The 20,855-nt window shown below is 37.7% G+C and overlaps 1 protein-coding gene across 40 annotated transcripts in view; it reads left to right on the top strand.

Annotated features, from left to right (window-relative positions):
- The window catches only part of ablim1b (actin binding LIM protein 1b), a 64,096-nt gene that overhangs the window by 39,472 nt on the left and 3,769 nt on the right, over positions 1–20,855 (top strand). For 6 of the 40 annotated variants that reach the window (XM_026276421.1, XM_026276395.1, XM_026276413.1 and 3 more), the window contains exons 4-26: positions 257–366; positions 2,899–3,025; positions 3,218–3,311; positions 8,594–8,681; positions 8,948–9,006; positions 9,270–9,392; positions 9,798–9,842; positions 11,091–11,168; positions 11,629–11,787; positions 13,812–13,856; positions 14,359–14,397; positions 15,284–15,319; positions 15,668–15,797; positions 16,009–16,095; positions 16,418–16,432; positions 17,556–17,648; positions 17,935–17,982; positions 18,907–19,053; positions 19,506–19,591; positions 19,880–20,003; positions 20,093–20,142; positions 20,421–20,481; positions 20,585–20,592. In XM_026276421.1, the coding sequence (XP_026132206.1) occupies positions 257–366; positions 2,899–3,025; positions 3,218–3,311; positions 8,594–8,681; positions 8,948–9,006; positions 9,270–9,392; positions 9,798–9,842; positions 11,091–11,168; positions 11,629–11,787; positions 13,812–13,856; positions 14,359–14,397; positions 15,284–15,319; positions 15,668–15,797; positions 16,009–16,095; positions 16,418–16,432; positions 17,556–17,648; positions 17,935–17,982; positions 18,907–19,053; positions 19,506–19,591; positions 19,880–20,003; positions 20,093–20,142; positions 20,421–20,481; positions 20,585–20,592 (1,852 nt within the window). The remainder of the gene's footprint in view (positions 1–256; positions 367–2,898; positions 3,026–3,217; positions 3,312–8,593; positions 8,682–8,947; positions 9,007–9,269; positions 9,393–9,797; positions 9,843–11,090; positions 11,169–11,628; positions 11,788–13,811; positions 13,857–14,358; positions 14,398–15,283; positions 15,320–15,667; positions 15,798–16,008; positions 16,096–16,417; positions 16,433–17,555; positions 17,649–17,934; positions 17,983–18,906; positions 19,054–19,505; positions 19,592–19,879; positions 20,004–20,092; positions 20,143–20,420; positions 20,482–20,584; positions 20,593–20,855) is intronic. The other 34 variants (XM_026276396.1, XM_026276408.1, XM_026276397.1 and 31 more) reach the window with 34 other exon arrangements.

The raw sequence follows: 20,855 nt of genomic DNA on the forward strand, positions 1-20,855 counted from the left end.
TTGTCATCGTCGAAAACAGTTATGTTTCTTAATATGCTTTTATTTCAAGATTCTTTGATGAATAGAAAGTTCAAAAGAGCATGTATCTAAAACTTTTTTTTTTTTTTTTTTTTTTTTTTTTTTGTAGTCTATACTGTCACTTGTCATTGATTTAATGCATCATAAATATGAATAATTTATTTATTACTTTTAATGCCAGGCTTTTAAATATTAGTGTAAATGCCTAAATGTCTTTGCATCCTTCTTCTGTTGCCAGACGGCCTTTTCCCGCTGGTGATCGAGTCACGTTTAATGGAAAAGACTGTCTCTGTCAGCATTGCATCCAACCAACTTCCCCGACTCCCAAAGACATCAGCGCCTCTAATAGTGAGTCCACACTCACACACATGTGTTTGAGCTTATTGGTTATGTGTTAGTGTCCTACTCAGATTTTAGCTTGCCCCACAGTCATCCCCCTTTTATAGTTGTGTTAGATTGTGTAGTGTATCTATGTGTTGCCAGGTCTTATACTGCTCAGGACTCAAGGTCATTGTCGCGAGTTTGAAGCTCCCTTTCTCTTCATATGTCTTATGTGTCTCATGGTATAAGCATTGTGCTTATACCAGTCAGAATACATGTGCTGTACATTATCAACCAAATAGGAATGCACTGGCACCCATCCATAGCACCCAAAAACCATGATGGCTTTTACACAGGCAAGTATTTATTCTGAAGTATTGTTGTAATAAGGATCCCTGCTTCTGTGCTTCATTTCAGACTCTTCTAGGGTTACTTGAGTTGACAGGATGCTTAGACCAATTCCTGTGCTGTCATCCAGGGAAAAGCTAATCTCCTTATAAATGTTTCTCTCTTTGATTTCTCCCACTCTTTTATCTCACTTTGAGGAAGTTCTTCATCCTCCTCCGGTAGATTAGGGGTTCTCTTGGTGTAATTTAAGATGCGGGGCCCCAGGAGTCAAGCAGACAGGCACAGAGAATGAGAGAGGCTCAGAGCCAATGAAAAGCTCAGAGCACTCCTGTGCCTCACTCACTTTCTCTGGCCTTCCGCTTTCTGATAAATTCCGGACTGATGGATGCTGACAGGTCAGGGCTCCGCATGTGTAGAATGTTCCGATTTAATGAGGTTTGGGATTTCCTTATTATAGTAAATGGCTCTCGTCATTAAACTCAAATTGTCATAATGCAGGGAATCATTGTTATATAACAACATCAGGTGAGGGATAATTACAGAAGCAATTTAGCAATGAATAGCTGCTGTGTTACAGAGGAGAGAATTCATGTAATTCTAAGTATTGCATCATGGGATTGGGTTGATTGAGAAAACATTGTGTAGACCATGTATCAGTGGAGTTTGAATGTTTTTGATTGGGTGGGGGAAAGGTGCGGGACACACGCACATTACTGTTCAAAAATAAGATTTAATACCTTTATTCAAGAACATATAGAAAAAGCAACAATGCCACAAATGATTTCAGGTAAATGCTGTTTTTTTAACTCTCTATTCATCAAAAATATACCCTCTTTCTCAGTTATCTTTCTCCTCTTCTCCTATATGTGCAAGCATCCGTACTTACACACACAGACAGGAACTTAAAGAGCCCTCCTTAATATCTCTTTGTGTCATGCTTGGCTGAATAATTGTCATTCAGGAGCCCCAGGATATTATTTGAGGCTGATGAAAGTGCTTTGTTTTTTTGGAAGGTGCTGATTGTTTCGAGCCGTGATAATGCTTCTTTGGCAAACCCTACTAAGCTTATACGGCATGACACTTCTAAAAACCTGCACTGAGTCTGATACTAAGATAAACCCATGACAGGTGGATTGAAACTCTCTCGCACACACAGTGGGTCTCTAGCACACACACAGTGCAGGCAGAGGTTGAGAAGGCTTAAATGATGCATTAGAGAGCTAGATGCAGAGCGGTGCATTATATACTCTCCTCACTGTCAGTGGTTACCATCGTGCCTCAAGCAACATCAGCAGCGTCTGGGACCTCCCCACCCCTCCGCATCCATCCGTGCTATTTAAAAAAGCTTTTGGGATTTCATCCAAGGAACATAAATAGAAGATGACAACCATGAGCTATTTTTATCCTTCAACCTTTTACACACGTTACACATGTATTAACTAAAAAGAAGCGCCATCTTGTCGAGGGAGGATGCTCGGCTTTTAGAAATGGTGCTGTAGGCCCTTATTCAGTTAGTCATGAAATATAATGATGAGTCACTATTGATCGCTGCAGTAATTTTATGGATGCAATATGCTTTGTTTGAAATGAGTTCTGAGAGTCTGAATAATCACTGCTGTGTAGATCAACAGGCCTGTCTGAAACGGAAGGAGTTTTTTTAGTTGACACTGACATCTAGTGGAGAGAATTGTTTGTGAACAAGTGACCCCGAGAAAAAAAAAAAAAATGCAATTGCTTTGAATCATAATATGCATGCCTTACCATGTATCATCGATATTGCTCACTGAAACTATTTGCAACAGTAATTGAAATAAAATATGAATTTTACATGAGAAACTTGGAATAAAAAAGAGACTGAAAAGTACTGAAATTAGCAAAACTAAACGAGAAATAAAAATAATTGAAAACTACACAGCATTGATAATTAATTTAAAATAATTTTAAATCATAATATTTAAAAAATTATAAAAATGACAAGCATATACCATATTTACAAAATTACATTAAATTAAATTTAAACTAAATTAAATATCTTGTGAATAGCAAATCCAAATCTTGTCATGGCTAATGGCTGATAAACAAAATATTTTTGGCTATAATAAAATCTGTTATGCAACTTCCTGTTTCTCATTAGCATGTCAAAAAACCATGTAGTCTGTAATGTCATTTTCAGGCTGCTGATGGTCTGCATCTGTGTGTGTTTTCTTGCAGACTGTGCAGGATGTGGCAGGGATATAAAGAACGGTCAGGCTCTTCTGGCCTTGGACAGCCAGTGGCACCTCGGCTGTTTCAAGTGCAAGGCCTGTGGGAAAGTGCTGAGCGGGGAGTACATCAGCAAGTGAGCTATGCCTTAATTATTTTTTATCTCTTGCCATCTCGTGCCTCCCGCTTTCTCTCTACAATTCCCCATCTCTTATCTGTCCTCTTTTCTTACAGCATTCAATTTTTGCTCTTATCCTGGTTTCATTGAGGTGAAATAGAATAGAGTAAAAACATAAATCTCTCTTCCTGTCCTGCTCTCTTTTTTAAGGGATGGGTCTCCATACTGTGAGAAAGACTATCAGATCCATTTTGGCGTGCAGTGTGAGGCCTGTCATCAGTTTATCACCGGGAAAGTTCTGGAGGTGAGTAACCAGTATGTGTATATAGACTTTACCTCTTGGCTCTTTTTAATAGTTTTGAGTTGCCTGCATACAGCAGGAAGCTCATTAATGGATCATAGCTAGACTCCAGATGTGAAGGACATTGCAGCTTTATTATATTGCCTTCTTAAATATATAAGGTAGAAAGTACAATCTTATCTCTTAATAATGCACTGAGGATAAAGCAATATACATTTTTGTTTATGTGAATCTATTTAGAATTTATTTATCACCGAGATATATTGATATATTTTTAAATAATATTATTAAAATATTGTAATATTATAAATTGCAATGCAATATAATTAATTTATGCTATATACACTGCCATTTAAGAGATTTGGGGTCCGTAAACTTTTCAAGAAGTATATATTTATTTTTTTATTTTTTATTTTTTTATACATATGTTTATTAAGAAAAAACACACTCAACTGATCCAAACTGAAATATTGATGTTTATAACGATACAAAAGATTTCTGTTTTAAATAAATGCTGTTTTATTAAATTTCATTTCATCAAAGAATCCTGATTTTATTTTTATTATTATTATTATTTTTTATCATGGTTTCCACAATAATTTTAAGCAGCATCTGTTATTAACATTGATTATAATAAGAAATGTTTCCTGAGCACCAAATAAGCATATTAAAATAATTTCTGAAGGATCTTGTCACACTGAAGACCTGAGCAATGGCTGCTGAAAATGTAGCTTTGATATCATAGAAAGAAATTACATTTTGAAATATATAAAAGTAAAAAACTACTAAAATGTAAAAAAATATTTGACAATATAACTGTTTTTACAATACAATATAACCCCAAACTTTTTAAAGGTATAGTGTGTTTTTTCAAAGTAGGTGAAGTTTCATTTTGCATTTACTGTATGATGTATATAATGAACAGTTATTAAAAGAAATAAAAATGACACCAATTGTCATCATACAATAATATACAACACATGCCATAAATTAATATTGTTAGTAATTTGATGATTCACTTGAATTGAAAAATGACTTTTGTTAGCAACAAAATATCTTCTCCTGACAAATTTGAGCTGAGTTTTCTTCTGGTGAATCTATCTTTTCAGAAGAAAAATCTGAGAAGCAGGAGACCTACAGTAATTTGCTCTCAATTCAGTCGCATTGGGTTTCTAGAAGACACATTTGAGATATCCCTGAGATCTCAATTGTGAGTTTTCCTGCTTACAGATGTTAAAGATGGTCTCTTGTGGATTTTCAGTGTTTTATAGTCATGTCAGTATGTGTCAGCTCCCACTAAACATCTGGATCCCCTAAATGAGTGCAATCGTAAGTCTGCCCCATGTCCACACACACACATATCTCAACATCCAACAACATGGCTGAAATTACATCATAGCTCCATTTATCAAACATTTTAGAACTGACACCAGTCCAATGGGAATAGAGCAAAGCAGCGCCGCTGGGTGGATTCCAAGGTCCCGCCTAGCTATTGTGCACGGGACGGCCCCTTTGAGGCCGGGCCCCTCTGATAGGGTGGGAAAACGGTGAGATAGAGAGGGGGGAATTTAGGAAAATTCTCAAGAAAAGTCAAAGGGGAAAACGTGCGGGACTGAAGGGGAATAAAGGAGTTCTCTCGAACAAGAGAGTGCAAGTGACAAAAGTGATTTAACTGCAAAGTCGCAGGGCTGGGGTGCCACACGAGCAGCCTGCCAGAGGTAAAGTCTCTAATAGTTTCAATAGGGCTGGTTTCTCTTTCTTGGTGTTTTTTTTTAGACAAAAATGTTTGCAGTTATGTCACAATGTGTGTTCTGGTCAGTTTTAGGAGCAACTTGTAATATAAGCATGTGGATGGTGTTTATCAACATACTTAAGAGCTTTTTCTTTGCTGTTTGGGTGCTCATGGTCAAAGTTTGCTGACCTGTCAACAGTCTATTAGTTACCGGTTCTCATCAGTGCTTTCTCATACACAGTCTGTTTGCACTCATACACTCCAGTAGACTAGCTGTGTTTATGGGGACCTGTGCAGCCACAGATGGTGGAAAGGAAGTGTTCTGGAATCTTATGCATGTGCGAGCGCAGAAGATCAAAACCAGCTCTCTGTCTATATAAATCCAAGCAGATATGTGTAGAATCTCAATGTAATGTTGAGAGCGACAGATGCCGCCAGTCTGCAGATGGTATTGCGTCCATGCCAAGGAGGCCATTCAGATTTGATGAGGGATGAATAATGCTTATAAACATTGCTGTGGAACTCTTAGGTTTGGTTAGGCCTACAATTAAGACTTTGCAGTTAGCAGTTGGTTTTGTGTGTGCCATTAAACATTTATGTTGGGTACAGATGCTGACACATGCTATTTTGTTCTGCGTAAGCTTGATTACTCTGGGCTGTCAGCTTCTATATGTCAACCGTGGATAAGTTATTTAACTGCAATGAAGAGTCATTAAACCTCTCCAATAAGTGTCTAATGAGGCTATCTAGAAATGCCAAGTGTGCCGCACCAGCTGGCCCTGCATTATCTCACCACACACACATGCATATCCAGAATATACCAGACACCCGGAGGGAAATTGCTCCAGGTTGTTCTTTTGAAGGTCACAAGGCCTATTGGAGTTGCGTTAAAATCAGTAACTTTATCTTACATATTCCCCTCTAAATTTAATCTTGAAGAATGCAAATGAGAAAAGATATAGACTACAGAGCTATAAAATTAATATGGATGGCATAGCTCACATAATTTGGCTTCAGAAGAATTTTATGACTTTTTGAGAGCAGACATTCAAAAGTTTGGGGTCAGTAAAAAAAAATGTTTGGTAACTCTGTAGTTTAGGGACCAATTCTCACTTTTAACTAGTTGCCTATTAGCATGCATGTTATTAACACAATGGTTGTTTATTGGTGCTTATAAAGCATTTATTCTACATTACCATATTCCACATCCTTAATACCTAAAATTATCAACTGCCTTACTAAGTATAAATAAGAAGATTATGAGTTTGTTGAGGCAAAAGTCATTTAACAGTTTGTTAAAAGTGAGAATTGAACCTTAAAATAAATTGTGACCAATTGTTTCAGCAAAGATGCAATAAATTAATCAAAAGTGACAGTAAAGGCATATCTATTTCAAAGAAATGTTGTTCTTTCGACTCAACAAATAATCTTGAAATAAATGTAGTACATTTTCTACAAAACTTCTATAAAACTTATTTCTGAGTAATTGCTCTCATAATTCAGAAATTTAATATCATGTGCATGGAACCAGCAGCATCCAACATAATAGTCATCTATCCAAGTACTTTCAGTTTTTTCTATCTCTTACATTTTTTGTGTCCCAGTCGTCATTCCCGCTTGCTGTTTTCTCTTCATCACTCCTTCTCTCTCTCTCTGGCTCTGTCTTCTGTCCACACCCCTTCATCTGGGCTGAAGCAGAGGCCTGGACTGTTCTTGGCCCCTTTATTCAGATTCTCTGTGTTGGATATCTTGTGATGCAATAGGAAATGGCTGCTAGCCGTCTGTCTCAAACAGAGAGCTACACAGAGAGGTAGAACATGTTGTCACTCTGGTTTGTTTACTGGAAAACTGTTACATGGCCTTGTTGCCATGGCGACGAGGCCCGGCAGCTGAGGGGTCACATCTGTGTGAAATCATGCATTTCAGCTGCATTGCCTCATAGTTCGAAACAGCAGAGGACCATGGGATGTTTCCCCTGCAGAGGAGCCAAATGGGCAACTCCCTTCTCAACACTCAGAGCTCCAGCTGATAGAGGAACAACTACAAAAACGATTGAATTGTGTGCTTGTATGAGAAACAAGAGAGATAAACAAAGCTTTAGGTTTCCTTGTGCAGTAAAGCTCATGTTAATGTATGAGAAAAAGGAGAAAAAGAGCAAATCCCTCTTCTTTTCTTTTTTTTGGGGGGGGGGGGGGCAGTTGAATCATTCCAAACCTTTCGGACTAAAATAGTAAAATAAAATAGTAAAAAAAAAAAGTAGTTATTGTTAGATTTATAATGCCCATAAATATATTTTAAAAAGTCTTACCATAGCTTCAGTAACATGGTTGAAATTCCAACTTAATATTATTTATTGAGTTGTTTTATAATCTGTATTTCCATCGTTTGGTACATTTAAATAATATAGCTGATTTCCATTAAACACAGAAGGGGATATTTTAAAGAATATTCTGACTACTCTTTGTTGAGCTCCAAAATGCACTGTACAAATATTACAAAAGTAGTGCTATATTCCAGTTTTTCTGCAGCAAGTTAATAACGTTGCATGATGAAGAGACTACGTTTTAATTTGTTATATTTTTAAAATACTTGGTTGTCAAAAGAGTTATTATGACTTTTGTAGTTCATTTCAGATGCGCGACTTTTATGATTTGTTTTGTGTTCCAAAGAAGAAAGTCATACAGGTTTGGAATAATATGAGGTTCAGCACAGTAAACAATGACAGAATTTGGGGGTGAGTGAACTATGCTTTTAAGAAGTAACAAAAACAGTACAGAAGAAGAGAGAAATGAACAGATGAATGGTACAAATCAAAAAGAAGAAAAGTGGAAGTAAGACAAAGTGTTGCCTCAAGGAAAAGGTTTTGAAGGAGAGAGAGATGTCAGGACTGCAGGGCTCATCAGTATTCCCAGAGCGAACCGAAAGCAGCAGAATGATGAAACAGTACTGCAGATGACTTACAGCTGTTACAGAGTGATGATACATACATACACAACCATATTAATATTATGTGGAATGTACATTTAGCTTTAGCTATGACTGGTATGCTACACTAACATTCAAAAGTTTACAGTCAGTAAGATGTTTTTGAAAAAAAGTCTCTTATGCTCACCAAGGCTGCATTTATTTGATCAAAAAATAGGAGTATTGTGAAATATTTTATATTTTCAAATATCTGTAATAAATTTATTTCTTCAATGGCAAAGCTGAATTTTGTGTGTGTGTGTGTGTGTGTGTGTAAAGTAAAACAGGATAGTGTGCTTTGCAAAAAGTGACTCTGCTGATCTTAACAGAGGTTCGTTCATGATTATGGAGTGGAAATACAAAGAATGAAGGAAAGAGGAGAGAAAGAGGCTTTTTTTAAAAGAAGTGAAATGCAATGAAGTGACAGCACACCTGCTCTGTCTCCCACAAACTTCAACACTTAAGGAATTTCAGTATGTTTTGTCCAGTGTCATTATATTATTTTGTCCAGTGTCTCTTTAGAGTGTTGTTTTCTTGTGTTTCTTATGAATCATGTTGACCTCTGAATGTTGACCTCTGCCCCTGACAGGCAGGAGATAAGCACTACCATCCAAGCTGTGCACGATGCAGCCGATGCAATCAAATGTTCACGGAGGGAGAGGAGATGTACTTACAGGGTGAGCAAACATTTTACTGAGACCTTTAGTATAGAGGATTGAAGCATTGCTCTTACTTTCCACAATAAGGCTGAAACTAATGAATCTCACTAGCTGACATATAAATATAGATGATTTTCAAATTTTTTAAATGGGATAAAATAATAAAATACAATAAAAAGTATTAGTTATTGAAAAAAGTTTGGTATAGACCATGTGGTAAAAGAATTCAGATATACCCACCCATATTTGATCTGAATTTCTCTCTCTCTTTCTCTCTCTCTCAGGTTCTACAGTATGGCATCCAGACTGTAAGAACAACAGTAGAGTGGAAGAGAAGTACAGAGTGAGTATCTATCGATCTCTACAATAACTGTCAGCCAGTAAGTCAAGTTATTAATCCGCCCTGTCTCTCTGTCTACAAAACTTTGGGAGATGTTTAAAATGCTCACATTCTTCAAAGCGCTTTTTAAAACCTCCCTCAGTGGCTCCGAAGTTAAAATGAGGTCTCAGGTGCTCTAGCTGAAAAGAGAATGTGTGTGCATGTGTGTGTGTGTGTGTGTTTGTCAGTGAGTATTTTGTCCATTCTGTTGTGATTCTCCTCCTTAGGCAGCTTGGCAACATCCTAAAGGAAAACCCAGTCCGTTTGATATCTTTTACCCCCAGTCTCAGATTCAGAGCCGGGGCCCAGGTGGCTCTCGGCTGGGCCAGCGTCCCCTGGGCAGTCGTGAGGTTTGCAGTCTTCTGCTCTGCACTCCCTCCAAACTGCAATGCTTCCGGCTAACTCGACTTTCTCAAAGAGTCCTGCTTTACTTTCGAAGCAAGACTGAACTGCTGTGTGTTGTTTTTAGCTTCATGTTAGTTAACTTACATCCCCCACAGCAAGACTGAATATGCTTGCTCTCTCCTCCTGCAAGTTAGGTCATGCTCCCCATAGAAATGTTTCTAAATTCACAAAAAAATTACCCTTTGTCCCACAAAATCAGGATCTGCCTGCATGCATAAGATAGCAAGCAAGGCTGCGAGTAGGCGACTATGGATGTAGTGCTTGAGTTAGATGGCCGCTGGCTAAGGTGGATGATTTGAGTGTTTTGTTGAGTGTGATGTCATATCCTTGTGATGCCTTTTCCTTCACAGCCCCTTCCACCCTCAGTAACATCTCTGCACCAATCAGAAAGGCAGGTACTGTATTCTGCTTCTGGCAGCAGATTGAGGAACCCAGAGTGTGTCTTGCGGCTCCTGTCTTTGCAGTCACCCAGCAGCAGAGGGCTTTCCCCCTTCGCCAAATTTCCCCATAACAGCCTGTGTGTGAACCATTACGCTTTTCACCGCTGCAGGCATGTGGCTCAAGCCCTTCCAGCACTCCATTCACCATTACAGGAATGATGGCTCTTTGGCTCTTCATGCAGAACCATCTCTAACAGAAATGGCCTCTCATTCAGAAAATTCCTCTTAAAGTTGTGCAATTTGGGTGTTTTTGGTGAGGTTTGACCAAGAGTCATATCTGAGGGATTGGCTGCACTGGCTGCGTATTGTATGATATGAAAGAGAATGCATCTTGGGAAGGCTTGCATTGGAGTACGAGGCAATATGAGCTGTGGCTTTCTAACTTGTGCTGAATGAAAGCCTAAGAATATGCCTCCTTCACAAAATTATAATTTTGTCATCATTTACTCTCGTCATTCATCCACATGTCTTTAAAACCTGTATGACTTCCCTTATGTAAAACCATTTTAGGTTAGACTGAACATGCATGTGTAGTGTACTTCACATCCTAAAAGTTTTACTTTAAAGAAAAATTTTAATCATTATTAATAATATTTTATCTGGCTTTAATACTCTCAATATTACGTACATTTAAAGTCAATGTACTAAATTGCAAATTCATCATTACTAATTTACAATAACTAATATATATAAATATACGTGATGTAATGATATGAGTTTAGCGATGTGTAACAATTCAGAAGTATTTTGCAAGAAACTATGTAAGAATTCTGAAATTACATATACAGATTAACTTAATATTCAAAAGTACATTTAAACTATAATTGCAATTATCATGCAATTAAACATTCAATTAAATTTCAGTAATAGTAAAAGCCTGTTGTATGGCTTTGGAAGACATGAATGAAGTGCTGCATTATGATGCATTTATTGTCTTTGTTTGTAGCTTGAAAGTCCCAGTTTCCATACACTTCCGTTTTATGAAAAAGAGCATTATTTAAACCTTCTCCTTTCCTGTTCCTTTGAAAAGCAAAAGTCATATAGATTTGGAACGACATGAGAACAAGTAACTGTTTACAAAACGTTCATTTTTAGCTCAGCTTCCCCCTTAAGCTTCCCCCTGGCATCTCTGAGTGTGTTTAGGAATATGTTTGTGTATTCTTTTTCATCTTATTGCTAACACAACATCTCGTTCTCCCGCAGCCCACGAGGTCATCGTCTGAGAGTATCTGTTCGAGACCTGGCTCGAGCATCCCTGGATCTCCAGGTCATACCATCTATGTGAGTCCCACACATCGGCGCCCCCAATCGTTTCCCGAGTCTGTCAGATCTTACCACTCGGTCCACAACGGATTCTGATGCTGGTCCACTCCAGGGTCAATGTCCAAAAACATGCAGGAAAAGCGCAGGAGTTTGCTTCGACTTCTCTCCGCTCTTTGCCTTCGCCTTGTATTTGATATCTGTAGCATCATTTCATATACAATAACACTGTTAAACAAATGTTTAGCCTTGTGGCTTTTCTCATAAGCATGCTTCCAAAAACAATCGGTCATCTTTCCAAATAAGTGTACGTTCACCCTGTGTGATGAGCTTTGTGATAGCTGTAGCTTTGGTCGGATGTGATGTGGATGACCTTTGACCTGTGCCCTGACCTCTTCCTCATCAACACCTTTTCTCCTTGTGTTTCTCCACCTATGTGTCTCCTCCCTCCCCTGTGTCCCTCATCCTCTCCTTCCTCCAGGCAAAAGTAGACAATGAGATTATTGATTACAAGGACCTAGCAGCCATCCCCAGAGTCAAGGCCATTTATGATATAGAGCGTCCAGACATGATATCCTATGAGTCTCTCCATTCCACCTCCTCCACCCTGGAAAGACACGGAAGGCACAGCCCCGGAGAGGTAACCCGAACTGTAAAATTTTTGTGTCTTTCTAATAAACAATCGATGTGCTATTATGACCTAATATGATATATATAGCCACTGTATGGCTGTGTAGGCGTTACGATATTGCAGATTTATGCTTATGTTTGTATTTATTCTCATTTCTTTTGGATAGGTGTGGCTTTCATAAAAAGCAAACTAGCGCTCTTACCTCAAATCAGACAATCATATGTGAACAGCCATACTCTATACATTTAACATCCTTGTATGTCAATTTGGAGATCTGGACAGGTCTAGTCTAGTGGTTCTCAACCGGGCCCCGGCCCCCAGGTTAAGAACCACTGGTCTAGTCTCCATTTGCAAACCAACACAGGAGTTTTGGCCACTTTGGCCACCTAGTAGCTACCAGGCTATCCCCATATAATAGAACCAACCCTGCCACTGCTCCTTCTTTGTGATAATACCATCCCATCCCTAGATCCGTACTCTGTCACAGTAACCATAAAAGCTTTTGTGTTCCAAAAAAACACTATTGGTTGAGGCTCTTAGGCTGCAGACAGAGCAGATGTGAGCAAGTGCGCTCATATTTCTGTATGTGATCACGTACATTGCATGTATTCCTGTCATCATGTTACCTGTATGTCTATGCATGAAAAGAATGTATGAGAGATGTGCGTTTTTATTTTCTGTGACTGCTCTTTGGTTCCCTTTGTCTATTAAACATTGTTCTGCTGTACCTGAAAATGCCTGTGCGCCTTCTCTGTGTAAGGACAGCAGTGTCACAGCGCCACCTGGTGACCACAATCAAAATCTCGGACAACCTGCAGTGATGGAGATGCGTGTTAAAGGGATATTCACGGGTTTTTTCATCTGCATCTGTTGTTGATTGTCAAAGGCAATAATTTAGACTTGTTTTTGACTGTGTTAAAACAGACAGAAAATTTATTTACAATGACACACTTACAATTGAAGCCTATCAAGCAATGGGTTGGGAGGTTAGTAGAAATGTGAAACTGCATTTTTTGTTTGCACTTACTGCAGGCTACATGGAATTTATTATTTTTTTTGGTATAAAGTTGTCTAAATCATCAGGAGGGACTAGTCTTTGGTAATTTTGGTTATGCATTACCAACATATAGAAATAAAATAAAAAGTACAGCAATTGCATATATACACACACACACACACACACACACACACACACACACACACACACACACACACATATATATATATATGTATATGTATATGTATATACATATTTGATCATAAAATCATCAAACGTAAAAGCAATATTGTGAAATATAGCATTTAACTGTTTTCTATTATAATATATTAATATAATATAATGTAATATAATATATTTTTTAGCATATTTAAAAATAATAAATGTAACATTTTCAGCAGCCATTACTCCAAAAGAAACCATTTCTTGTTATTATCAAAAGGAAGCAATAGTGCTTCTTAATATTTTTGTGGCAACTGTGATAATTTTTTTTTTTTTTAATTCTTAAATGAAATGTAAAATTTACAATGAAAAAGAACAGCATTTATTTGAAATCTGAATAGTTTTGTAATAAAGTAATTACTGGCACATTTGATTGATATAATGCATCCCTGCTGAACAATAGCATGAATTATTATTATTATATATTTTTTTTAAATACTAAAATAAATACTAACCAAATTTTATTTGAAGGATGTATAGATATTTCAGTCGAAAACCAGACCAAAATACTGATTAAGCAAAAAGATAAGGGGTTTACTTTTTTAGCCATTAGTTTATCATGTTATAGCAGATATAACTGCACAGAGAGTGTCAGTAAGTGATTTTATCGCAACAGTTTTATGTCAAAAGTTGAAGTTATACTTTTGAAAGAGAGTAGCCAAATAGACTTCTATTGTAAGTGTGTTACAGTTAACAAAATTATTGTCCATCCTAATCAAGCTGAAAATGACCAAGAATATTCCTTTAATGCGTACCATGTTATTGAGTCACCGACCAGTTCATCGAGTAACCAGACCCTTTTCCTCCCCTACAGCCGGTCAAAGCCTCAGGTGGCAGCCCTCCCAGAGGCAGAGCCACAGTAAGTGTAAGGAGGATAGAAATAAGGCTGCTGACATGGATCCCCACCCAAACTAATGAGAACACCTAATCAAATAAGCATGAACATCTAATGCTTCTTAAACCTAGTTTCTCATCTCATTGGCTGCTATTTGAACTCTCATCTGAATAGCCACTCTAAGTACTTTATATTAGTTTGCTAATGATAGTAACTTTAAGTGTCTACTCAAGAACAGAGTGGAAAACTGAAGAATCTTAATGTGTCATGTCAATAGTGTAGATTCATACTGAACCAGAAAACATAACCTACAGTTGACATCTTGAGCATAACATGAGACAGCATCTAACATTCAAAACGAACACTGCAAGCGCTTTTTTTGCGATGCCTCTTTCACCTTCATTACTTACATTTTTCATTTAAAACATCATCCAGTGCATGATGGGTCACAGAAAACACAGCTGTTTCCATGACGCATAACATAGTGTTATTTTTAGTGATTTTAATTCTGTGTCCACATTCCCAGACCCTGCCACAAGACCCCTCCTCACTGTCCGCAGAAACAGTAAGTTGTCAGTGACCTCGCTCTGAACTCTGCCACAGCTGAGGCCACAGTTTTCTCTCTCTTAAATGTGCACATCATGAAGATGGCATTGAGCTTCAGCTGATTCTTCAGCACTGGAAGAAGTCTCTGTTTAATTAATGGAAAATACACAAAAGTGTCATGCTGGTGTGTGTATTTGTAATGTCTGTTATGTCTGTCTGTCTTTGTCCCAGCTACAGCTGAGTGAATATCACAAATACACATCTAAGCTTAAGAATTTTTGGATTGTTTTTTATTTATTTAATAATTTTTATTATATTTAAAAGTTTAGGTTTAGATTTTTTTTTTTTTTTGGTTTGTATTTCTTTTATACAAAAAGGATGCATTAAATTGATCAAAAATTGCAGGCTTTTACATTGTTACAAAAAAAATCTATTTCAAATTCTGTCTTTTTAAACTTTCTATTCATCAAAGAATCCTGAAAAAAGGATCACAGTTTCCATAAAAATATGAAACTTTTTAAAGCACCATTAATATGAAATGTTTCTGTACTTCAGTTCTCAATAAGCATATTATTGTATTTTTTTAATAATAATACAAATTGATGTTTTTATTGTACTTTTGGTCAAATAAATGCAAACTTTTTCCCCCTAGAAACATTAAAAAAAAATCTTATTTTGTACTTTTATCAAAAAACTTTTGTGATATTCAATCATCAAAAAACTTTCCTAATATACAAAGCCACACAATCCGGGAACTTAAAAGCATATACGTGGCATGATTTAACTTCCTTTTCCTAATCTTATTATTTTCTGTTCTAACTCTTTTGCATTCAGTCTCCTGTCTACCTTTTAGTAGATTCTGATTTATACTTACATGGAGCTTTTTTATTCCTGTTCTGTTTCAGTCTCCAAGGACACTGTCTCCCACCCCATCCGCTGAGGTCAGAGGCTGTTTATAATGCGTAACCTTTATTGCTATGGAGCCAATTGTACATATCCATTAAACCGTGTCTTGAAAGGATAGGATAAAATGGATAAAAAAGGATAAAAATACTGTCATGATTTAGCCAAACTCATTCTTTCTTCTGTGAAACACAAAGATATTTTGATGAATGTTGGTAACCAAACAGTTTCAGCAGAGTTCCATAAGTTGGTATAACATATAAATAGAGACTGTTTGGTCACCAAAATTTTGGGAGGACTGTCCCAAATGCATTTAATGCATTTAGTAATGTGAATGTGTTTTGCACCTTCCCGTATGTTATGTAATGTGTGCATGTGTGTGATAGGGTTGTTATGACATGAGGGAGCGCATCATGCAGAGATCCACCAGTCAGGGCTCCATCGGCTCTCCAGTCTACCACCGCCATAACTACATACCCCCTCTGTCTAAGTCGCCCCAGCACTTCCACAGACCAGGTGAGTCAAATGAAATGACCCAAATCCTCCCTCCATAGGAGTGTATGGATGAGCGAGATTTTGGCTGCTTTCACGTTGCCTTTTCTTGCTTTCCGTTTCCTCCTGAGCTTGTAACCTTCCTCCCTCCTCTGCTCACATGTGCTCCTTCCATCCTCTTTTTTCCTTTATCCTCCTCCTCTGTTCCTCTTCCTCTTCTCTGAGCGGCCGGCAGGAATGCTGAAGCTCTGCTCCTCTTTGCGCTCCAGCGACACGCGCCCTACCTCCCCTTTCCGACATCACTTCCTCCCCCATAACAAAGGTAAGGCCTCTCCACTCCCCGTTGCCCGACCTCTTCACCTCATTCTCAGTGTCAGTATCGTTCAGTAGATGCAAATCCACCCCCTTCCTCAGATTCAGGCCTGCTGAAATGTCTTGACTGTGACTTTTAAAGCTGTGCCTTTGGCAGCTCTGTTTGAGAAATTCACACATTCTGGAGCTGAAATGCTTGAATGGCACTCTTATGAGGTCAAGGGCTGCGTTTGATCTGCACATCCAACTGAAGCACATCTAATGCAAGTTGCTAATGCACAGTTTACTAATCACATGCTCATGTGTGTAATGTCCCTCTGTCCTCTCCACAGATTCTTTCTGCATAGGTATGTCTTGGCTTCATGGCTGTTGTTGACTCAGTGTAGAGCAATGGTGCCTGTGGCAGTTCAAAAGCATGCTGGTTCTGTGTATTTGACAGTTAATTAACCAACAAGTTTAACAGTCCATTAACTAACTTTTAACCAAGTCACTGTGACATTACTAATACTCTCATACTAATAACTCTGTTCCAAAACATTGTGAGCTGCCTTGCCTTACTTGGATTTTAAAACGTTGCATAACCATTCTGAGTATCATATATTTGTCTTTTATATAATTTTTGAAAATCTAGCATATCCCCCGAATAATTCTAATAATATTTGTATTATTATTATTTGCATTATATAATTATTATATAATTGCTATTATAATTAGGGGGATATATTTGGGGACATAATTGAATATCATAAAACTGTAAAGAGATGTTCTCAGAATGAAAACAAAATAAAAAATGTATCCATTGCATACAACAAATAAATACTACTTTTAATAATTATTATTAACTCAAAATTAAAGTAACACAATAAATAATATTTATTATTGTTTTTGTCATTTAATATTTAAATTAACATAAAACATACCTTTGTGGATTAATGAAGGTCTTTTTAGTGCATTGTGGGATTGCTCTTTCCATTAGGGGTGTATGCAATATTTCCAAACAGAGTATTTTAGGAGACAACTTGCTTACCTTTTGTAACAGCAGGGGATTGCACGTGATGTATTGAAATGCTGTCTATGTAGGCAGCCCATTAATTTTGGAACATGTACATGTTGCATGCTTACATTTGTTTCCTCACAGGCAAAATGTGAATTTTTCATTTATCTTTTATTGTGGTTGTTCATGACACTGAAGTATTTGCATGCTTGCTTTCCTGAGGCATTCCTCCTTTTCCAATCTGTACGTCCTTTTTCCAATCTAACCTCCAACACTTGTTCTCTTTGTGGGGGGCGACCCACACAGTCCACTCCGTCTCTCTGTCACCTCTCTGTTGAAGCCCTTTTCTGTTCGTCCATCTTCCCGTCAGTGAAGATTTATTCCGGCATTATTCTCTCTTTCTTTCCTTCCTTTATTCTTTCTTCCTTTTTATGTTCTTTTCTTTCTCCCGCTTATTCTGCTCTTCTTGTTTGGAGGCCCTGAGCCATCCAGTGGCCGGAGTTCTCCTCTATCCTCTCGGCCGGCCACCCCGACCCTCTCTCTGACCCCTAAACATTTCCACGTCCCAGGTAGGAGCCGGAGCATCATCTCCCTGTTTTTCTTCCCTAGAGAGTTTTTCTGCCCTGTCTCTCTCCCTCCATTCTTTCATTTCAATCCCCTCCATAATGCATTTCTTAGATTTTGTTCACCTCTTATGCTGAGTACATGTACTGCCACAAATAATTCAGAAATTTTGGTCATCCTGTATGTGCATCGCATTTCCCGAAATCATGATCATAACTGATACGATTTGTAACTTAGGTGGTATTAAAAAAAAGTGTTGTTAAAACTAGATCTTTATTTTCTAATTCACAGACCAAGGCATTAACATGTATAGAAAACCACCAATCTACAAACAGCATGGTATGGTTGCTTCAGATTTTAAGCTCATTCTATCTATCTATCAATCTATCTATATATCAATCTATCTAACTATCAATCAATCTATCTATCTATCTATCTATATATCTATCTATCTATCTATCTATCTTACAAGCCAAAAAAAGTTTTTTTGGTGCCTGTCATTATGGTTTGTGGGCAAGCATGATTTCTGACAATTATTTATATCTATATGTTTGTTTATGTGTGTTGATTCCATCCATCCATTAATTTGTGATTATGATGCTATAATCACATCCTGTGTTCACATGTAAGTACCATTTCACATCATAAACTTCTCATCTTTGAGACTCTTTCAATTCCTTTAATCGCTTCCTCACAACCAACTCGCCTACAACAAGAAACTAAAATCCTTACTTCTTTACTAATCACTGTAAAACTTTGATTCTGCATTCTAATTGCATGAAGTTATAGCCTGCAAGATCCCATAACAAATTCAAGGACAACTCAGATGACTCTGCTTTGGTCTCTATCTTGCATACTCTGTAAATCTACACATCTGGCTAGTTTCAATAAATTGAATGGCACCTTTTAAACAGTTGTGTTTACCGGTTTCAAAATATAGTTCATATATCAACATTTTCTGCTTGCTTAATATTATAAAAATCTATATCTTTTCAGCAGCATGTGTGCTCTGTCCACTTTACACTACATGCAGTACAGGTCATTGACATTCAAAGCTTTTGATATTGTTTCTAAATACTGGTGTTTCACTCCAAAGAAAGCAGCAAATTAAAAACTGATCAATTGCATTATGCTTTATTTAACTGATTGTTTTACACATCAAAATCCTGAAATGCTTTGAACTGAATGGCCTGCACTACACTTATTGCCAGCCTATGATAGTGTATCACTGATAGTCAAGTTCCCCTCAAAATACCAATTCAGATTCAGCTGCACTGGCAGCCCAAAGCAAGTCCGCTGATGACATCATCAAATCATCCAAGTTCCCCGCTGCTCACGCCCCCCGGCCAGACGAAACCCCAAAGATCGAGACCGACTACTGGCCGTGTCCTCCATCCCTTGCTGCTCTAGGTACGCTCCTGCAGCTGGCAGTAAACAAAACGAATGGAAGCCATCTTTGAAATCAAACGATGCTCTGTGGATTGAGAACTCTTGGATTGCTGGCGGTATATTTGACCTGATGTTGCCATCTGACTGGTCCTAGAGTTGAAGTGGCAGTGAATCTGATGAAACTTTAGGATAGATCAATTTACAGGGACATAGATTTGCCAATGCTAATAAATCAAAGACATTTACAATCAAAAATCATTTCGCCACTCAATCCGATCATGTTTTTTTTTATATATATATATATGATTTGTTTTTATATTATTTAACTCATTGTCATTGTTTTCCATGTGTACTGTACAAATGTACTCTTAGGTTCCGTTGCAGGTCTCCAAGGGGTACAATGACATGACAATGTTGCAGTCATCTAAATATTTTACTTTGTTTGAAAATCTTTTTTGGTCATGGATGGGCAGGCTCAGACGGGAGGAGTCGGTCACGGGACGAAGAAGAGGAAGAGCAAGTGAAACGCAGACAACTTCAGGAGGAACATCTCAGCAAGGTCAAGCTTGTATTAAAAGTGTATACATAGCTTGTGGCATTTGTTTTAGTCAAAGCAGCCATTTAAATGCATATACGTGCCAAACTGTGCTGCATTGCGGTTATTTACATGCCCTTTCTGCATTGTTTTATTAACAAAATCACTAAAGTAATAATACAAACACGCCTAATTTGCATATTTACTTAGTGAATAAAGCTAATAAATGCAGACTAATAAGCATGCTAAAGTGGAATGCATTCATCTCTGTGTTTTTACTTTTAGTACTCACATGCTTATGTTTAACTGCAGATCCAGTCTGGACTTGGGAAGCTCATTCTGAAGGAGGAGATGGAAAAGGAGATGAACAGAGAGAGATACATACGAAGTGTGGCCGCCCAGCGCTTTGACTCCCAGTATGCTAATTGTATCACAGGTATAATGCCACGTACTTTTAAAGCAACCACGACAATTGTAGCATTATTCTGGCATTAGTACACAAAAGTATTCTGTCCTCTGTTGTAGACTCCAAAACATCATCTCTGCCTGGATATGGACGGAATGGCCTCCATCGGGTAAGTCACAGCCATTCATCTGTTATTTAACTATATTTAATAAATGCATGCAAATCTGTCTCTTTATTCCTGTGATGCATAGCTGAATTGTCAGCAGCCATTACTCCAGTCTTCACTGTCACATGATCCTTCAGAAATCATTCTGATATGCCGATTTGGTGCTCAAGAAACATTTCTTATTATCAATGTTGAAAGTTTTTGATTGCAATAAATGCAATCTTGGTGAGACTTCTTGAGCGTGCATCTTTAATGAGTTTCTTTTTTGTCTATGCTTCCAGCCCCAGTCTACAGAACTCTCTCAGTATAACAGTTATGGGGATGTGTGTGGAGGACAAAGAGGTAAATTGCAATACGTCTAATACTGAATATACATCTAATAACCGAAAAATCTCTTTTACAATATAATACAATTTGGGAATGTGTCTCTTTCTGATTTACACAGATTTCAAGGTATGTGTCTGACCCGCAGTATTTACTGAGCATGTGCACATATGGAAATCAAATCATGCTACATGTAACCGGAATGGCACTCATGCCTTCATTGCTATGCTTGTGTCTGAGTTTGAGCCATGGGGAAAGACAAGAGCACAGTCAAGGGTTTGATATGCTGAAAAAATCCCCCACCCATGAGAACACATCACATGGATAGTGGCTGGATCCACTTCCCTTCCCGAAAACTTGCTGCAGAGCAATAGCTGTTAGGAATTAGATCC

The sequence above is a fragment of the Carassius auratus genome, chromosome 12 (genome assembly GCF_003368295.1).
Source record: "Carassius auratus strain Wakin chromosome 12, ASM336829v1, whole genome shotgun sequence".
Taxonomy (NCBI): domain Eukaryota; kingdom Metazoa; phylum Chordata; class Actinopteri; order Cypriniformes; family Cyprinidae; genus Carassius; species Carassius auratus.